General features: G+C 34.6%; 1 protein-coding gene across 4 annotated transcripts in view; it reads right to left on the bottom strand.

The window, feature by feature from the left end:
- Positions 1-1,627: 1,627 nt before the first annotated feature.
- Positions 1,628-17,587, bottom strand: part of Gabra1 (gamma-aminobutyric acid (GABA) A receptor, subunit alpha 1) — a 52,128-nt gene continuing 36,168 nt past the window's right edge. For all 4 annotated transcript variants that reach the window (XM_017314259.1, XM_006532195.4, NM_010250.5 and 1 more), the window contains 3 exons: positions 10,938-11,090; positions 6,097-6,299; positions 1,628-4,479 (listed from right to left, as the gene is read on the bottom strand). In XM_017314259.1, the coding sequence (XP_017169748.1) occupies positions 4,168-4,479; positions 6,097-6,299; positions 10,938-11,090 (668 nt within the window). In that variant the 3' untranslated portion in view covers positions 1,628-4,167. The remainder of the gene's footprint in view (positions 4,480-6,096; positions 6,300-10,937; positions 11,091-17,587) is intronic.

The following is a 17,587-nucleotide window of genomic DNA, read 5'->3' on the forward strand; positions in this document are numbered from 1 at the left end:
GGAGAAATATTGTAATTATGTGATAATATCAAACTAAGAATATTTTGTTATTAGATATACTTACTATGTTGCATAACATATATGTAAAATTTTGTATCATTGAGAAAATATCTCTTCATTCCCAATTTTCATCATTGTATTCTCAATTTTATGAGTTTAATTGTGTTTAACTTTGACATATGAGTAAAATCTTGTACATTTTGTCTTTCTGTACCTGCGTGTTTCACTTAATATTAAATGTCTTCCAATATAGCCCAGGTTGAGCCAGGCGTGGTGGCACATGCCTTTAATCCTAGCACTTGGAAGGCAGAGGCAGGCAGATTTCTGAGTTCAAGGCCAGCCTGGTATACAGAGTGATGTCCAAGACAGCCAGGGCTATACACAGAAACCTTGTCTTGCAAAATCTATCTATCTATCTATCTATCTACCTATCTATCTATCTATCTATCTATCTATCTATCTATCTATCTACCAGGTTGTCACAGGTGATAGAAGTTATCTTTTTATAGATTGAATAGTATTCCACCTGTATCTGTTAATTATTTAATTAGTTATTTTAAATGAAAAAATGGATTTCTTTTATTAGCCTTCACTACTCCTCCAAATGAGTGATAGCTGATTAATTATCTTTCAGAATGAAACTTAGGTAAATTCATGTAATTCTTCAAGGACGAATTATTTATACCTATAGGCTAATTAATTATAATTCTTTAGAAAGTATAATAACTTTCATGTTTACTTTACTTCATGTTGTAACCAAGAGTAAATGGTCAGCTAAAAGAAGAAAAGGACATGGGATATTTATCTCCTTGCCATCTTTAGTGTAGAAAAAGGGAGCCTCAGAAAAAGTTAGTGTAAGGTCTTGTGAAGAACTAAATCAACATCTGAAGGTAATTGGTATGGATAAATCACGTTGAAACAGAATGAGTCAGATATTTGTTTTGGTTGGCTAAAAATGCTAAATTGAAAGAACTCCAGCTAAGCACTTCAGTGAACTTTAAACATATGATTGGCAATGATGCTAAGCCTCTCTTATTCTCTTGATAATTCTGAAGAGCTTTGACACTGACTTAGGTTTTTAGCCCCCTGTGCCTTCCTAGGAATGATCAGAAACTAATGACCACGATAGTTACATCGTTTTCATGGGTGATGTGTTTGACCAAGTGATGAATATTGATTAGTTTAATTTTGATTTATTTATTTATTCATTTATCTATCTATCTATTTATTTATTTAGGTTTAAAGAGATTTTTTTCCATTCGTTGTAATTGAATCTACCTTGTTTTGGTCCTGTCACCACTTGACAGATTATCTGATGTTATTTCATCTATCACAACTGAATATAATTTTTGCTTACATTGAATTTGTTCTTGCTCCTGTTGTGTTTCACAAATGTTGAAGTGTTACTAGCGGTATCAGGCATCAAATTATATGATAAATTCTAGTTCTTACACAAGTCTTAGAAAACAACAATTTAAGATTAGCGTATTGACAAATCTTCAAAACTTCCAACTGGCTATGTTGCTGCTGACACTTGATACTTGCAAGCATTTCTAGCCCTAAAATGTGTTAAACAGGGCAACAGATGGACCTGTGGATGATGTGTAAACAGAATCAAGTATTCCAGTTTATTATTGAATAATGTAAGCTTTATTATTATAATAGAATACAGTGAGACATGAGATTAAAAGGTTTTGCTAAACTCTGGAAAGCGAGACATGCAGCTGCCATGAGCAATCTTGACTCAGTTTGGGTTTTATTGCCACTTCACTGCACTAAGGTGCATCAACATTCAGTGTCATCTTAAAAAAAAATTCCTGGGAGTCAGCAGGAACTGTTCTTTATAAGAGTGTATCTTTATTTTTCTCAAGGAAGACTTAACTACTAGTACATGGTTTAGCAAAGCACTGTTGTAAAGCTACATAGAATAATTTCTCTTTGATAAGTTTGCAATCAATTTACATAATAGAGTACTACTCACATGTACTAACAACTAAGAAATGATGGCAATACGATCATTGCAAAGCATAAGCAGACTAATAAGAGATATTCACATCTAATGAGCAAAATACAGACCCAAACCTAGGCATGAGGAGTCTGGAAGATAAAATACTCGCACTAAACATGTTAGGTTAACGCCGGAAAATAACAAGATAAACGGCAACACGGATGTTAGAGCCATAATTTATTTTATTTTCTATACATATCTATACATGAAATGTCCTTTGTTCAGCCATTTTTTTTTTTTTTTTTTGGCATAGCTCATGAAATTTAGGCAGGACCAAATCAAACAATGAAGCACATTTAAGATGAAACCAGAGATTTGTCGTTTTAGGGAAACACAGGCAGTGTGTTTTCCAACATCATTGGATAGCAGCTTTTTGAGAATAACATTGCTCAAAACTCAGGTATGGATTCTAATTGTCTTATTTGGCCATTATGCTAAAAGGCTTATATCATGGTCTTATAAATGTGATTAGACCATGATCCGTGGATTCTGAACTAATGTTAAATATCTGTGAAAATCTATCAGACAAAAGGAGACTTCAAAAATACCTTCTTCATAAATATTTACTTCTAAAACATCTGGGCAATAATGAAAGGCTAGAATTTTTTATAAGGAATATTAATGGACCTCTTTTATTTAAAGCCCTTACATAGTATACCTACAAATATATTGCTGCAGTATAAATGAACTGTAATAATATTACTCAATAAAAGCTAGTTCCTGTACATTCTTTCATGTATTTTATATTAGATGCTACATATGGTACAGCACTTATTGAAATAGTTGGTATCAGCAAATAGAGAAATAATATACAGTTGGTTTTCTAGCTCCAACTACTCTTCCCTATTTTTTCTCTTTATCACAATAGCCTAAAATAGGAAAATATGGTATGACATAATTCGAGCAGATAGCAACTGATCTACTATTGAACACAGGGCAGCAGTGAAGTTATGAGAGTTCTCGGTATAATTGAATTTCATACTCAATATGTTTTAAGTGGCATCTGTCTCCTACAGGCTGTTCTGTTCTTAAATGCAGGCTCTAAATGTATTTCCATAGCATTTAACAACATCTAACAGCTAAAAGTGGAGATCCCTCATGATATTTAAAGAACATAACTTAAAAAAAAATTAAATGTACAATCTCATGCTGAATATTTACATATATAATTTATATATTCTATTTTTTGTTGGCTAGTCATAAATTTCAATCTAAAGCTTTTGATGTAGTTATATAAAAGAATACATTCAACAATTCTAGAGCTTGCAAAATAGATTTGCCCCTCTGAAAGCATCTTCATCATAAGAATAGAGAATTCTTGGGTGAATGGGCTATCTGGGAATAAGAGTAAAAAGGATAGTTTTTAAATTATTCCATTCTTTTATTTATTTCAGATTCTATCAAGTAAACATCTGTGTTAGGCTGGCTGATCTCTATAGAGTCTACTGGTAAAAGTTCAGATGACAGCAGTGTAGCCCATTGAAAGGGTTTCCCCCACACTGGATTCAGAATGCTACAGTGATAGCCCCACCTTGCCCTATTTGTTAGGCTTTCTTACATTCTAAAATAGCATTTAACAACAAAATATTACATAGTGAAATTTAAAAAGAGAAAGCCTAGGGAATTTTTAATTTGACAAACAAAACATTAAATCTATATATCAGCTTCAACATTGACGAATAAAAACATAAGCACACTATATCATTTGTGCAATAAAGACATAGGTTTAAAGTTCATTAAACATTTGTTATTTGCCCTTTTAAACACTTTCACACAAAAATATTTTTGACGTATATATTTTTTTAGAATATTTGGAAATATATATCTACAAATGACTCTGTGGTTACAGTTAAGCTCTGGTTTTTTCTACTTTTTCTCCTATCTTTGGACCTTCTTACCCTCTCTCTTCCTCTTGTCTATCTCCGTCTGACATGCTTTTGCTCCCTGGCTTCCTCTCAGAATCCTGTCCCTGAGCTGAATACTCTGCTCTGCTCTGGACTGTCAGACAGGGGTCTCTTGTTCTTGTATGAAATATGGAAATAAGGAAACCTTCAAATTCTTTAGGACAGAGGCAGTAAAGCAGATAGGAATCACTGCGTTGAGAACAGAAAGCAATTCTCGGTGCAGAGGACTGAACAACAGAATACGACTAAAAGAACCTATTGATGGGGTGTGGGGGCTTTTAGCTGAGGCTCTCTGTTTAAATACGTGGCCCAATAGACTAAGTTAAAGATTCCAAATAGCAGCGGAAAGGCTATTCTTGACAGTCGGTCGATTTTGCTGACGCTGTTAAAGGTTTTCTTGGGTTCTGGTGGTTTTGTCTCAGGCTTGACTTCTTTCGGTTCTATGGTCGCACTTTTAGCAATAGTTGCCAAGCCGGGGTCACCCCTGGCTAAGTTAGGGGTATAGCTGGTTGCTGTAGGAGCATATGTGTTGTTTTTCTTAATGAGAGGATCCTTTACTTTCTTTGGCTGGAGAAGAAAAAAAAAATAACTTATTTAGCATACAGTGAGAAACAAAATGATGTTTCTGAGCAAAACAGCACTTGCTGCAAAACTCTTTTCCTTGATTTAAAAATCTAAAGTCTGTAATTTATGACTAACACACTATGATCATTTGAAAAGCCAGATGATGTTTTGTAACCTTTCGGATCAAGAGGTAGAATATGTTTCTTCACTGGTTGAATGCAAAGCAGACTCAGAGTAATAGCAACGTTATATAAGCTTAGGATACTGAACTCAAAATACTTTTCAGCCTCGAGTTTCGCCTTCTAGAAACAGTATTCTGGACAAGAAAAGAAGCCTAGGGTAGACTAGGGAGTGGCTTGAGACCGGGTACACGGTTAGACTCCCTGGCAGCCAGTAGAGGCCTAAGATATGTGAGGCCACCAAAATTTTCCCAGCTACTTTGCAAACTTAATTTAATCGCAATTGTGTGAGTGAGGCCAGGTTACATGAAAGGACCACTCCAGGTTGTTCCCAGCCACAAATTCAGAATCAACAGCAAGTATTCAGGCTGCTTTGCAGGCCGCCCATGAGTAGATTCTCCTAAATAATTGTTATTTTTCAGAGTTACGTGAGCTCACACATTTTCCATTATTCATGTTTAGGTATTGAGCACTTTAAATGTAGACTAACTAAAGGTGTAATATAAGAAAAAAATATTCATGGGATTTTGATGATTTATATACATACAGAATATAAACAGAACCCTTTGATGGGTTACAGCTATTAAACTGGCATTTTTCTGTACTGTGTATATTAGGATAAAGTATAGTCATCATTTTGATTAAGGTTTATTTATACTTTGTTCATGGATTATTATTATTGCTGATATTATTATCATTATTATTATGATTGCTTTTCTGAGATAGGGTATGACTATACAGCCTTGGTTAGTTTCAAACTCATAGAGATCTGCCTGCTTCTGCCACTCAAGTACTATAATTGAAGACAGGTGTGCCAATGTACCTGGTTGTCTATAATTTAAAATTAAGGCTACTAGAAATTGCTAGGTTATCTGTGTGGCTCACGTCTGTGCATTACAACATTTTTCTAAGGAAGCAGCTATAGGATGGTGGTTCCCATTATGTTCGCACGTAATATATCAAGGGCATGTCTGCTTTGGGACTTGGAAAGTATGCCTATTCTTGACTGGAATGAAAGCTGAGGGTAGTTAATTTTTCAAATATAACCTAACTAAAACATGAAAATAACCTTGGGAAAGCAGTCGAAGGAGTATGCTGCTTTTGCTACAGAACTTATACCAGAATAGGAAAATTATAGTTTGCATCTGATAACAGGTACTTAAAACAAACAGAGAAGCCACATTTGAATAGAAAATTTCCCCTTTGAATGTCCCTCCTTCTTTCCTCTATTCTCTATCTGCAAATCAATGTACCCAAACAACCTCTGCTATGAGTAAAAACAAAACAACCCACTGTTACTTTATCATTCACAGCCTATGAGAATAAGAAAGGAGTCCCAGTCACTACTTTCTTGCATCTAATTCCACAAACCAACTTATTACATCTAAAAAGCATAAGGTCTCAGAATCCTCATATAACAAAGAGCCATTGTGGTGTTTACCTTTTCTGGAACCACGCTTTTGCCATCCCACGCATACCCTCTCTTGGTGAAATAGTTTACTGTGGCAAACTCAATCAGAGCTGAGAAAACAAAGGCATAGCATACTGCAATAAACCAGTCCATAGCTGTTGCATAAGCCACCTTCGGGAGGGAATTTCTGGCACTGATACTCAAGGTTGTCATAGTCAGAACAGTCGTCACTCCTAAAAGGAGAGAAATTAAGTAAATATATTGGTTCACTACAGAAAATTTTATTACAGCAGACCTGTGCTTGTTCCCTTGATCAAAGGGGAACCAAAAGCATCTGGGTTCACATCTGGATTCACATCTGGATTCACATCCAGATTCACCCTATTTTGATTGTGATGGTGGAGTCAGAATATGGCCTCAATATACTTTGCACAGCAGTATTTAGGGTCATTCAGAAGAGATAGAGTACTCTCCTAATTCAGAATACGTTACTAAAACAGTAAACTTCATTAAATAGCCATCTTGTATGCATATCCTATATAGGATAGGGACTGATATTATTCAATGCACCCTACTCTTGACATATATATCTTAGATATCTAATACCTGTGGTACTCAGAGATATTTATAGAGCTGTTTAATAGTCTTTGTCCCACATGCAGAAATATGAAATTCAATTAGTCCTTGGAAGCAGAAAGGTAAGTAACAACTTGGGGAATGATAATTTTCCACATTTATAGCTTTTTTCATATACTACTTCTCGTTCAAAAGAATTCACCCATTTCCTGGAAGCAGCATGTGTATGAATAAGTGGATAGCAAGTTACATAAAACTTCCTGTGCAAAATAACATGCACATCTACTTGCATATAGAATTGACATACTTTGCTTAAAATCAAATGGCTATGGGGTAAAACTTGTTTGATCCAAGTGTCCATGATCTTCTCTTTGTTCTATGTTGCCTCATTTTCCCTATTCTGTAGGGATTTAAGCGACCTATATTCACAGTAAAAGCACATTGTAAGTTAGTTCTATTTTATTTAGATATTTTTATGAGATAGAGTGTGGATAATGTTATCTTTCCTGTTGTTTGAACTACCATATGGAACACACTGTATTGGTACCATATACTGAGTTTAATGCTGTGAGATTTCTTTAGAAAAAAAATGCAAACATTTAAAAATAGTTCAAAGCAATTCTGCCAGGAAGAGTGAGAGATCACCACAGAGCAGCCTTGAGCTATTCCAAGGACTGGACCGAATATTTAGTACACTGGTAAGTGAATTCACAGACCTTAACCACTGTATCTGCAAAATGGCTGATTCCATCTTCATCCCCTCATGGCCCATGCCATCAGTGAAACTCTCAGAAAGAACAACCTTTGCACAGTCATTCAACCATTATGGTGAGGATTACATCTAATAACCTAAAGATGAGAACTAATGCATTCCCAAGTTAGGAGCTGGCAATCTACGATGCTGAAGTGAGGACTAATTCCTCCTGTTGATAGTTTTAGAAAATCAGCTGTGTTATGCAGCTGTTGGAACATTTTTGTAAGCTGCTTTAAACCAACCAACGTTCTTAGGTCTTCCAGGAATATCAGAGTAGATAGTCTTTTTTTTTTTTTTTTTAAGTAGATAGTCTTTTAACTACACTAGATAGTGAAATGATTAAGAAGGAATACAGTAGAATATTTATTAAATGATATTCATGGCATATGCGCAGGACTGTAGAAAATGTTTATTTCGAGGTTTGGATGGCATTGGGTTCAAAAATTACTGGGGCCAGTTCCTTATTACATAACCAACCTAAAGAATATTAACTGATGAACTGCCCCCAGATTTACATATCAATATCAACTAGAGCAGATAGCAAGGTAATTAAAAGTCAGTAATTGGGGAACAGAGGAGCCCAATTCCAAATCCCAGCTCTATAATTGCTGAACTATACCTTGGGAAACGACCTTGGGAAAAATTTCCCCACAGTCTTAGGTTTTTGTATTGTTGCTTTTAATTTCTTCCTTACTAATTGATTTTATTAACTCTAAAACACGAAGTTATTGAGAGTATTAAAAAGATTATATAATAAAAATGCTTAATTCTCAGTTTAATGGTTAATGGCAACTTAATGACTATGAAGAAAAATGCCTGTGTTCTTTATTATATATTACTACTACCATAAACTCCAGTTCTCTGAAGTTCAGTTTATGTATGTAAGCAAATATCAAAAGTAATCTCTCTGCACACTATTGATCTTACCCTCAAACTGTGTAAACTAAGACTAGTACTGAGTAGCTTAAGTTATATGTATGTGCATATATGTGTGTGCATGTGTATGTATGATTTAAAACCCCTACCAAAATACAGAAAGGAACAAAAATGTGTTGTATGACTGTTAAACTTCAAAGGTTAGGTGTGATAATTTGCATATTTTATCTTTCCTCTGTGATCAGCTTAAACATTGGTTTTCCTTCCTTGCATGTAGATTAAACTGGAAATAGGAGCTCAGACTAATTAATTAAATAGAAAAAAATTATATACTTGTTACTGGGTAAATTTAAACCTAAAACTTGGGCCATTTTTAGAAGAAAGTTTACATGGCATTGCCTGAAAATAAATGAGAGCATGAGAAGAGAAAAAGATCATCTTTTCAAGTCATAGAGCAGACTTCAGCTTTCCTGCATTCTTCATTGCTTTTTAACAAAGGGTTATAAATCTAGTGTTGCTGTTTTTCTCTTTTGGTATTTCTTTACATACTAGTGACCTGCTTAGGCATTCATGGAACTCAGAGGAATGTGCTAAGTTCAGGCTAAAAAGAATAGAATCATGTACTGAATAAATGTTAAAAGGCTAAAGGGCTAGAAAAAATGTATTTGTGATTTTTGTCAAGCTCAAACACTATAAATATATGACTTTGTACACAAAAGTACTTGCTATAAACTGAGGTTACAGTTATACAGCTATGTTTACCAAAAGGTCTTGGGTCAATTGTAATATAAGATCATTGAAAATGGTACAAGCAATGTTTTTGGACTCATAAAACACTGAAACACTTTGGCGAATTTCCAAATAGAAAGGGTAGACTTGGCCGGTTGCAAGAGAGGAAAAAGTTGTCATGAGACAAAATACTGGTACATTCTTTTAAAATAAAACAAATCACAAAACCTGAACTATATCATGTATTTAGTTCAGTGTTTATTTCCTGGTAAGATAAAGGCTCAGATGAGATGCCCATGCAGAGGCCAACATCTCTCAAGAGGTCTGTATTTAGTGGATTGGATGGTTGTTAGCATTGACAAATGGCTACAAAGAAAAATGAACCTGAATGCACTGCTCATTTACTCTGCAGCTGCAAATCATTTTGCAGGTTAATTTAGTTGTGTGCTTAAACTGTTGTCAGAAGATCAGAGAACAGATTATGTGATTTTCAACATGGAAGCATTTGCCAAGTTCAGAAGACAAGACACTGTGGAGCAGATGTGGCAATCTGTATCTCTTTTTAAGAGAACTGCTGTGTTATCTCTTGTACACTGTGGATGTTAGGGGTGTCAGAATCTCTACATATGAATTGATTGTAAACATTCACAGATTTTTTTTTCAGTGTGGAACATGTGAACTTCAATGCAGCAAGTAGATAGTAGTTATTTGTAGAAGAAATCTGGTTGAACATGTCTTCCAGCAATAGACATGTGGCTATTACTTCTAAGTGAATGACATGGACCATAGTGAACCCAATATGTGCCAGCTTAATGCAGCAGGATGAAGCAAAGGTGATAGCACTGTGCAACCATTAAGTACAAGGCATCTGGAGCGCATATCTTATCTTGACTCCTCAACACCTCACCTAGTAGCTCCTAACCTGAGATGAATAATTAACATAATTACCGTTATGTTCATTTGGTTTCAAGTTAATATGATATTCATAATAATACTGTCTAAATTTTAGGTTTAAATAATATAATATGGTGAATCAAATTGAAAATGACTGGTATAAAATCACATAATAACTATTCTTTATAGTTATTTTATAATTTTATGATCATTTAAATTTCAAGTTCAACCATACATGTCATGGATGTGCAAGCAGTTTACTACTTCATTTTATTTCCAGAACACAGCCATAACTCAGTGTATTTCAAATAAAACATCATTGGTTATGTGACATCATTGATAAGTTTACTGTTGCAAGTCTTGCTTTCATTAGTCTGAAAAGTGCAATTATGGTGGTGCCCCTGGGATTCCATCAGGAAACACTCCTTTCTATGGAATGTGAACTCTAATATATTGAATTAGTAGGTTTGTTTTCACATTAGACAAGGTGTTCACTATTCAAATAATTTTCCATTACATACCTTTAACTTGGAATGTTGAGATTACTTTAGAGATTCTAATAGGAAAGAGTCTACTTTTAACTCTTTAGGAGTGCACCTGAGAGGTAAAAGGAGATATCTGTCTATGGCAAGGATCACTAATGACCTCTTCTTAAGAAAATTTTGGTTTCTCTAATATGAGAAAGTCTGTTGCTATTTTTTTAAAGATTCTTTAAAAATCATATAATATGTAGAATTTAAAGTTTAGGTCATTGTATTTTTAATCTAGTAAGTGCTTTTAGTATCTGTCTCATTACCTTTTAAGCCAAAATTTAAAATTAAATTTTATTAAGTCATCTATTTGTATTGAAAAAACAGTTTTCTACATAAAGACTTTAGTTTAAAATCATATCTTAGTGAAAATGATAAGTCTCCAAATGTTTTTCTTATACTAAATTCAGATTTAACACATATTTAACTTTTTTTCCATCCTCCTTGCATTGACACAGTCATGAAATAAGTACCCTCTACACCTGTCTACATGCATATTGATTAGCACTTACCAAAGACAGTTCTTGCTGGTACTGACTCTCTGTTGAGCCAGAAGGAGACTTGGGAGAGAATAACTGTCATTATGCACGGCAGATATGTTTGAATAACAAAGTAGCCAATTTTTCTCTTCAAGTGGAAGTGAGTCGTCATAACCACATATTCTCCTAGAGGATGAAATGCACAGTGAGGTTGAATAATGTGCCTTTAAAAGTAGTTATTTCCTTAGGTTATCAAAGGAAAGAAAGTTCTAGAGGTTAGACATATCTTGTTTCCACATGACACTTATAACCTGGAGCGAAAGGCCTTTGTCCAACAAAGAAAAGCAACAGTTTTTAAATACAGATCAACTTGTCTCTGGGGATATCATGGAGGTATTAAAATCTTCTAATTCTTCCTTCCTTCTTCCATTGTTCTATCATATACATAAGAGATAAAGCTGGCCTTGTATTTCCAGATTGAGTCTGAAAGTGATGCGATAGATTCAATGAGCCCAACAAACAAAGCTAGAATTGGTTTCCAGGGTAACTTGAGTGGATTGGTACAGCACACTTCTAGATGTCTCAACAAGGGTATTTCTGGAGGTGGGAAATGACTCAGGGAACTAAGGGGTAAAGTCATTCAATCTGCTCTCAATGTAGATTAACCAAGTCAGTGGCTAAGAAGGGGGAAGCCAAAGTATAGGAATATGCACAACACTGCCAGAGTTATTTAGCTGCTGTCCGGGCGCATAGGCACTAGACTGCTGCTTCTGCAGTCCTTGAAGACGGACTTATACTAACTAAATTCTTGGGAGTTTCAAGTCTTCTGCCTTGGACTGGCATTTAACCATAGTAAACATTGTTTTGAGACTCCTAGCTTCTTAAGATGAGAAGATTTGGTCTGCCTTAGGCTTAGTGCCTTATCTTCTTTTATGCAACATAACCCTAGACCCATGAAATCATTCAATCATGGAATTGGATATGAAAAATCCTGAGCTAAGGAACACTTTTCTCCTCTTTAAATGTTTTCCACAAGTTCTTGATTTTTCATAGCAGTAGAACGCTAACATATTCACTCATTATACCAAAGTCCCTCACATGTACAGTTGACATTTGGACTCAACAATTGCTCATGGCTAAAGTCTGTCTTGTGGATTGTTTATTATTTAGTTATATCTCTTGACTTTACCTGGAACAGGGACCCTAAAGCAAGAGCACTAGAAATTAAATGTCTTCAGTAATTCTATACTAGAAGGGAGAAGAGCTACCAACACTCTGGTTTCAAGGAGGAGGCATTTACCTCCCAGAAGGAAATCACACCCTGTTCTGACAGCTTCTCTATCGTTATCATTAGCAAATTAGCATGTAAATATTTCCAATTCATTCTCTGTGTAAAACTGTAGTCTTGTTAATGGAGAAACAGACTCTAAGAAATTTTTGCTTCCCAGTTCTAGCCGCATCAGTTCTTTCTCTGTTATCCACTTATGTTTTCAAATTTCTTTGGAATGTTTGAATAAAAGCTGCTGAGTTTGTGCAGCTAAGCACCTAGCAACACAACTGCCAGATAACAGCATCGGGTGATCTTTCCTTCCCTGGGATGAGGATGGAAATGGCCTGCGTTACATACAGTAGAGAACAAACTCTCCTCTGTAGTCAAGGCTTTCTATAACACAGATTTAACTTGCAATACAGGCTCATGTTCTTCCATACATCAGCTTAGTACCTTGGCCAAGCAAACTCTACACGGCTTCTGTTGCTAAACATTTTGTTCATGAATGAATTGAGAACAGCCCAAATACCAGGTCCTCAGCAGGGTAGCAAGAAATGTCCTAAGGGAAAATTTTATTAGCCTCTGAAGAAAATGAGTTTATTTGAGTTTAATACTTAGATCTATTTTCTTGTTGTATAGCCTTGGGCACCTCAAGTAGACATTTTTTTTTCCTCTGAGTTTTCTTGTCTGTACAATAGTAAAAACACTATGTGGCTGAAGGATAACTGCTCTAACAGGACACTCCATAAAAATTTCTAAAACGTATTTGCAAAAGAAATACTATCAGTGTTACAAAAGAAAACCATTCCTGCATTCATCTCTATTGGGTATTACTGGCAACTACCATTTACTGAATATGTACAAGTACTTTGTACTTTAATTAGAACTGTTCTTTATACTCATTAATAAAATTATGTTTCATTTTTAAAATCTATAAACTATATTATTGTATATTGTTGGTAATGACTTCAAGGTCAATAGAAAGAAAACAAGTGATCCTAATAGGATAAAAACTCAATTTTCTGAGACTTTTGCTAATATATAGCCTATGTGCCAATGTTATGTTTCACCATCCCAGGGGTATGCTTTATTATTCTTCACAACTCATTCTATTGTGATCTGAAAAATGTCATCAGCTTAAAGGAAAAAAAAATCCCATCTTTCATAAAATGTCAGGAAGATGAGTATCTACATATATTCCATCATCTTTTGTTATTTGCATTGTGACATTTTTGTGAAGAGGGTGTAACGAATATGGTTCTGGGAGATATTATTTGACATTATACATATTATAAACAACATATTTTTCTGAGAGATTGTGAAAGAACAGGAGGGCTTCTACTGTTTTGAAAGCATGTTAAATTAAATAAAATCTAAAGAGCATTGGCATAAAACTTTCAAATAAGTGACAGAAGTGACAGCAGTATCAGAATCAAATTGTAATAATTTAAAAATGAAAGAATAACAAAAGAGAAAAGACCATATCATAATATGGATTGAAAGTCTAGACACCAAGAGCATTTCTACTAAGCATGTCAAATTAAAATATAGAAGAATTGTAATATCCTTAGAGATTATATAACCCGAGGGAAGATTATAAATTAAAAGTAACAATATTCCTAATATAACTCAGAGTAAATTTTAGGACAATGTAAGGAAGAAAGGCGGTATAATTTGGCAAATTGGCATTTCAAGTCATTTTAGAAGTGGCTTTCTCAAATATATGTTAAACATCTTGGTTGGTTTCCTGGGCTCCACTCTCCTATTTCCTAGGATACTATGAAGCTAAAATCTAAGAGCATATGTGACCATATATATTATCCTAAATCTTATTTAGATGTATAATATAAAGATAAGAATGGTAGACATTTAATCTCACTGACCAGGGAAGTCAACCTTCAGTCCACTTATGTTATTAAACATATAGTCTAATGGAAGTATTTTTCCACATACCATGGAAATAAGAAAACATGACTGATCACGGAACTCTTAGCCTAACTATATCTTTTCTCTCACATTAAATATGAATTATTGGATGAGAAACTACAGAAGCCTTCCCTGGAGATCATGTTCTAGCCATTATGGTTGATTCAGTATGATCCACTATCAGATAAGATAATTCCTGCTGATGTTGATCTTGAAAAGTCATTATTCAGACACCATCTAGAAAAGTCTCCATATATAAACAAGATGATCATATCATTTTTCTTTGTCATTTTCTAAGAATAAAAGATCGCCATTCAGATACCCAAGCTTATTCACATGTCCTGTGATCAAATTTGCTCTGGAAATAAGGCATGTGAAGTTATACTTGAACATATTAAAACCCCTGGATGAATTACTTTCTCATTCCTTTCTGGATACTGGTGTTATTCTTATCCTAATGGTCAATGTAACGACTTCAATTTCTGTAAATGACCTGTAATAACTGACTTAGAATCGAGCATATTATGGTAGTATCTCTACCATTCTCTTTCTTCCATTGTCAAAGTTATGCAGAGGTTTTTGCACCTGAAGCATGTCACTAGGATTATACGATGAGTGTTTATATATAAGGAGGATATTACTTTCTAAGCTTGTAACAGCCAATCTGAATTAACTGCGCCCTTGCAAAAGATATTAAGGTGGACAAACCGACCCCCCCCCCAAAAAAAGTTGTTTTGATAGGTAGATGATAGATAGACAGACAGACAGATAGATAGATAGATAGATAGATAGATAGATAAATAGATAGATAGATAGATAGATAGGTACTGTTGTTTTGTGTTCTAGTGCCATCATTCTCTGGTTTCCTGGCAGGACCACGTAGGTAATTCCACTCAGTGTCATCTATCTTATGTCTTCAGTGCTCTACAATGAGTCATGAAATATCACATTGACAATCTTGCACAGGATCTCTGCTGCTTTCCACTGAAACCTACAGAGAATCTTGAGCTAAAATGGACCCAAAGAGACCAATAATTTGGTTTCTTATTGAAGTGTTGAAGATGTATATCACACTTTACTATATTTGAGAATTTACTGTCATTCTGTGTTCAAATATTTACTAATAAGGGGTCTACTACTGTGTGCAGTTATACTTATTTTTCAATTACAGAATGGTTATTTAAAGTAAGCCTAACATAGGGAGTTCACCAGCTCAATGACCCAAGACTTGATTTTTCACCCCCTTGGCTCAGCCCCTTTCTTTTTGAATATGTTACTCTTTTATGAACAATTTGAATGCTAGCGGCATAACTCTTTAGCAACTAAATAGTCATTTCACAAAAGAATTAATTCTAAAAACATTGGATCTGGTCCTACAGTGGGCTATCATGGCATGTTCAGAGTCATTAAAAATAGATCTACAAGAGTCCTTTTTTCTCTCCATACCAACTTCCAGAATTGTATATATTATTGCATGTCTATTACTGCAGTGTGGTTGTCTCCTTGATATCACCAACCACTGTTATAAAAGAATAAATGTGTGTCTATATATGATACTAAATGGAAAGTACATAGAATAATGGCTACTGTTTTCCAACAGAGCTCTAACACTAATAATGTGAAATTCTACCTCCTGCAGTAATCTCTCCTCAATTAGCCTATGCTACATTTTTTTTCTTATTTGCTCAAAATATTTATTCAATGCCTTCTCTGGAACAGCTACTATAGAAAATGATAGGGATAAAGAAAACTGACATGATCTTTGCCCTCACAAAAGCATTCACACAGCACTTAGCACCCATTTTGATAATTACAGTTTATATTTTCATCCACTCAGGACTTCGCCTTCCATGAGAGCAAGGTCTGTGCTGTGGCATCATTGAAACTCCAGTGACTGTCATGATACCCGACTTATTATAATGCTCATTTTAAAGAAGTAAACAGAGCATATTTGGGTATCTTTATCAGCACATGTTGTAAGATTTAAAAAAAGGCTTTAGAACCAGAGTAACAGTAATTATTCAATAATTTGAGCAACAATTGTGTGATATTCCTCTGTGTTTTAACTAGAGCTTCAACCCTATTTCTAGGTATCATTTTAGGTATAATAATAGACCCAGACATTTACTCATACTATGCAAAGGCTCTTATATTGAGCTTCATCTCCAGCCACTATCTTGCCTTTAATGAAAAGTTTGCTATTTCTGTCTCCTTAGATGAAGGATAGATTTCTTTCTGGATAAAGAACTGATCCAACATTACAGGCTTGTAAGAACAGGACCAGGATGTTGATCCACATCTTTCTTTCTCACAGTAAAGTGACAGGCTGGGCTGGTAAAGGCAAAGCTGAGGGCAGAGCTTCTCCATCATATAGAACAAGAAGCATAGCTATTTATGCTCCTAAAATTGTTATTGGTGTTTTTAAACAAGAAAAAGAGACATCGCATTTAAAAATTAAGTGGCTGATCAATTACTTGAAAATGTTAACATTCTTAAGGTCCCAAGATAAAACCTGAAAACCGAACTTTGTTGTTATTGCTGTTTGTTTGTTTGTTTGTTTTCTGAGAAAACTACCATCATTCTTCATGTAAATGAGTAGGACACTGTCTTTAAAAATCACAAATTAAAGAGTGTTAAATAATTTTAAATTCTGTAAGATGTGCTAAACATAATTAGCTCTTGAAAATATTTTAGGAATTGTGCACATTTAAAATACAAAGCTTTGAGGAAAGCATAACGTTTCTGATTTGTTGTATCTCAGATTTAATTTATAATTATTTTGTTTCCATTATCAGATTTCAAATAATACAAGACAATCCCTTGTATAAATTGGGGGCCTTTGTATAATACTTTGCCATAACCTCAGGACCTCCACTTAGTAGTGGTGTCTCATGTTGTTTGAAAGTATGACTAGAGTTGTTTTCAACACTAAAAAGAATCACACATTATCTACTTTCAATTAAAAAATGAAAGGCTAAGTAGTGTATATACCTCCTTTGGCTTCAGCTGTAGGATAGTCTCATGAAAAGGAAAAAAAGCAAATTGGCATGTGTGTGTGTGTTTGTGTGTGTGTGTGTGTGTGCACGTGTGTTCTACAGTTAGTGATTAATGTGTGAATTTAAGCACAATCTGTTGATGTATGGCAATAAGTGGGACCTAGAGGTCACAAAATGGCCTATATTTTTATAATGATATTGCCTGCAATGATTTGCATGGTTTTGATTGATTATTCCTCACATACTACGGAGTTACTACATTGTACTGGTAAATTGAAGGCATAATGAATTAATACAAACTTTCATCCCTCATTTTATATCCCAATTTTCTGTTTATATCCCAGGCTGCCATGATCTTATAGAACCAGATTCTTTTTTTTTTTTTGACTGTGTCTTTTCTTTTCCATTTTTATTAGGTATTTAGCTCATTTACATTTCCAATGCTATACCAAAAGTCCCCCATACCCACCCACCCCCACTCCTCTACCCAC

This window comes from Mus musculus, chromosome 11, assembly GCF_000001635.26.
Source record: "Mus musculus strain C57BL/6J chromosome 11, GRCm38.p6 C57BL/6J".
NCBI classification, from domain to species: Eukaryota; Metazoa; Chordata; class Mammalia; order Rodentia; family Muridae; genus Mus; species Mus musculus.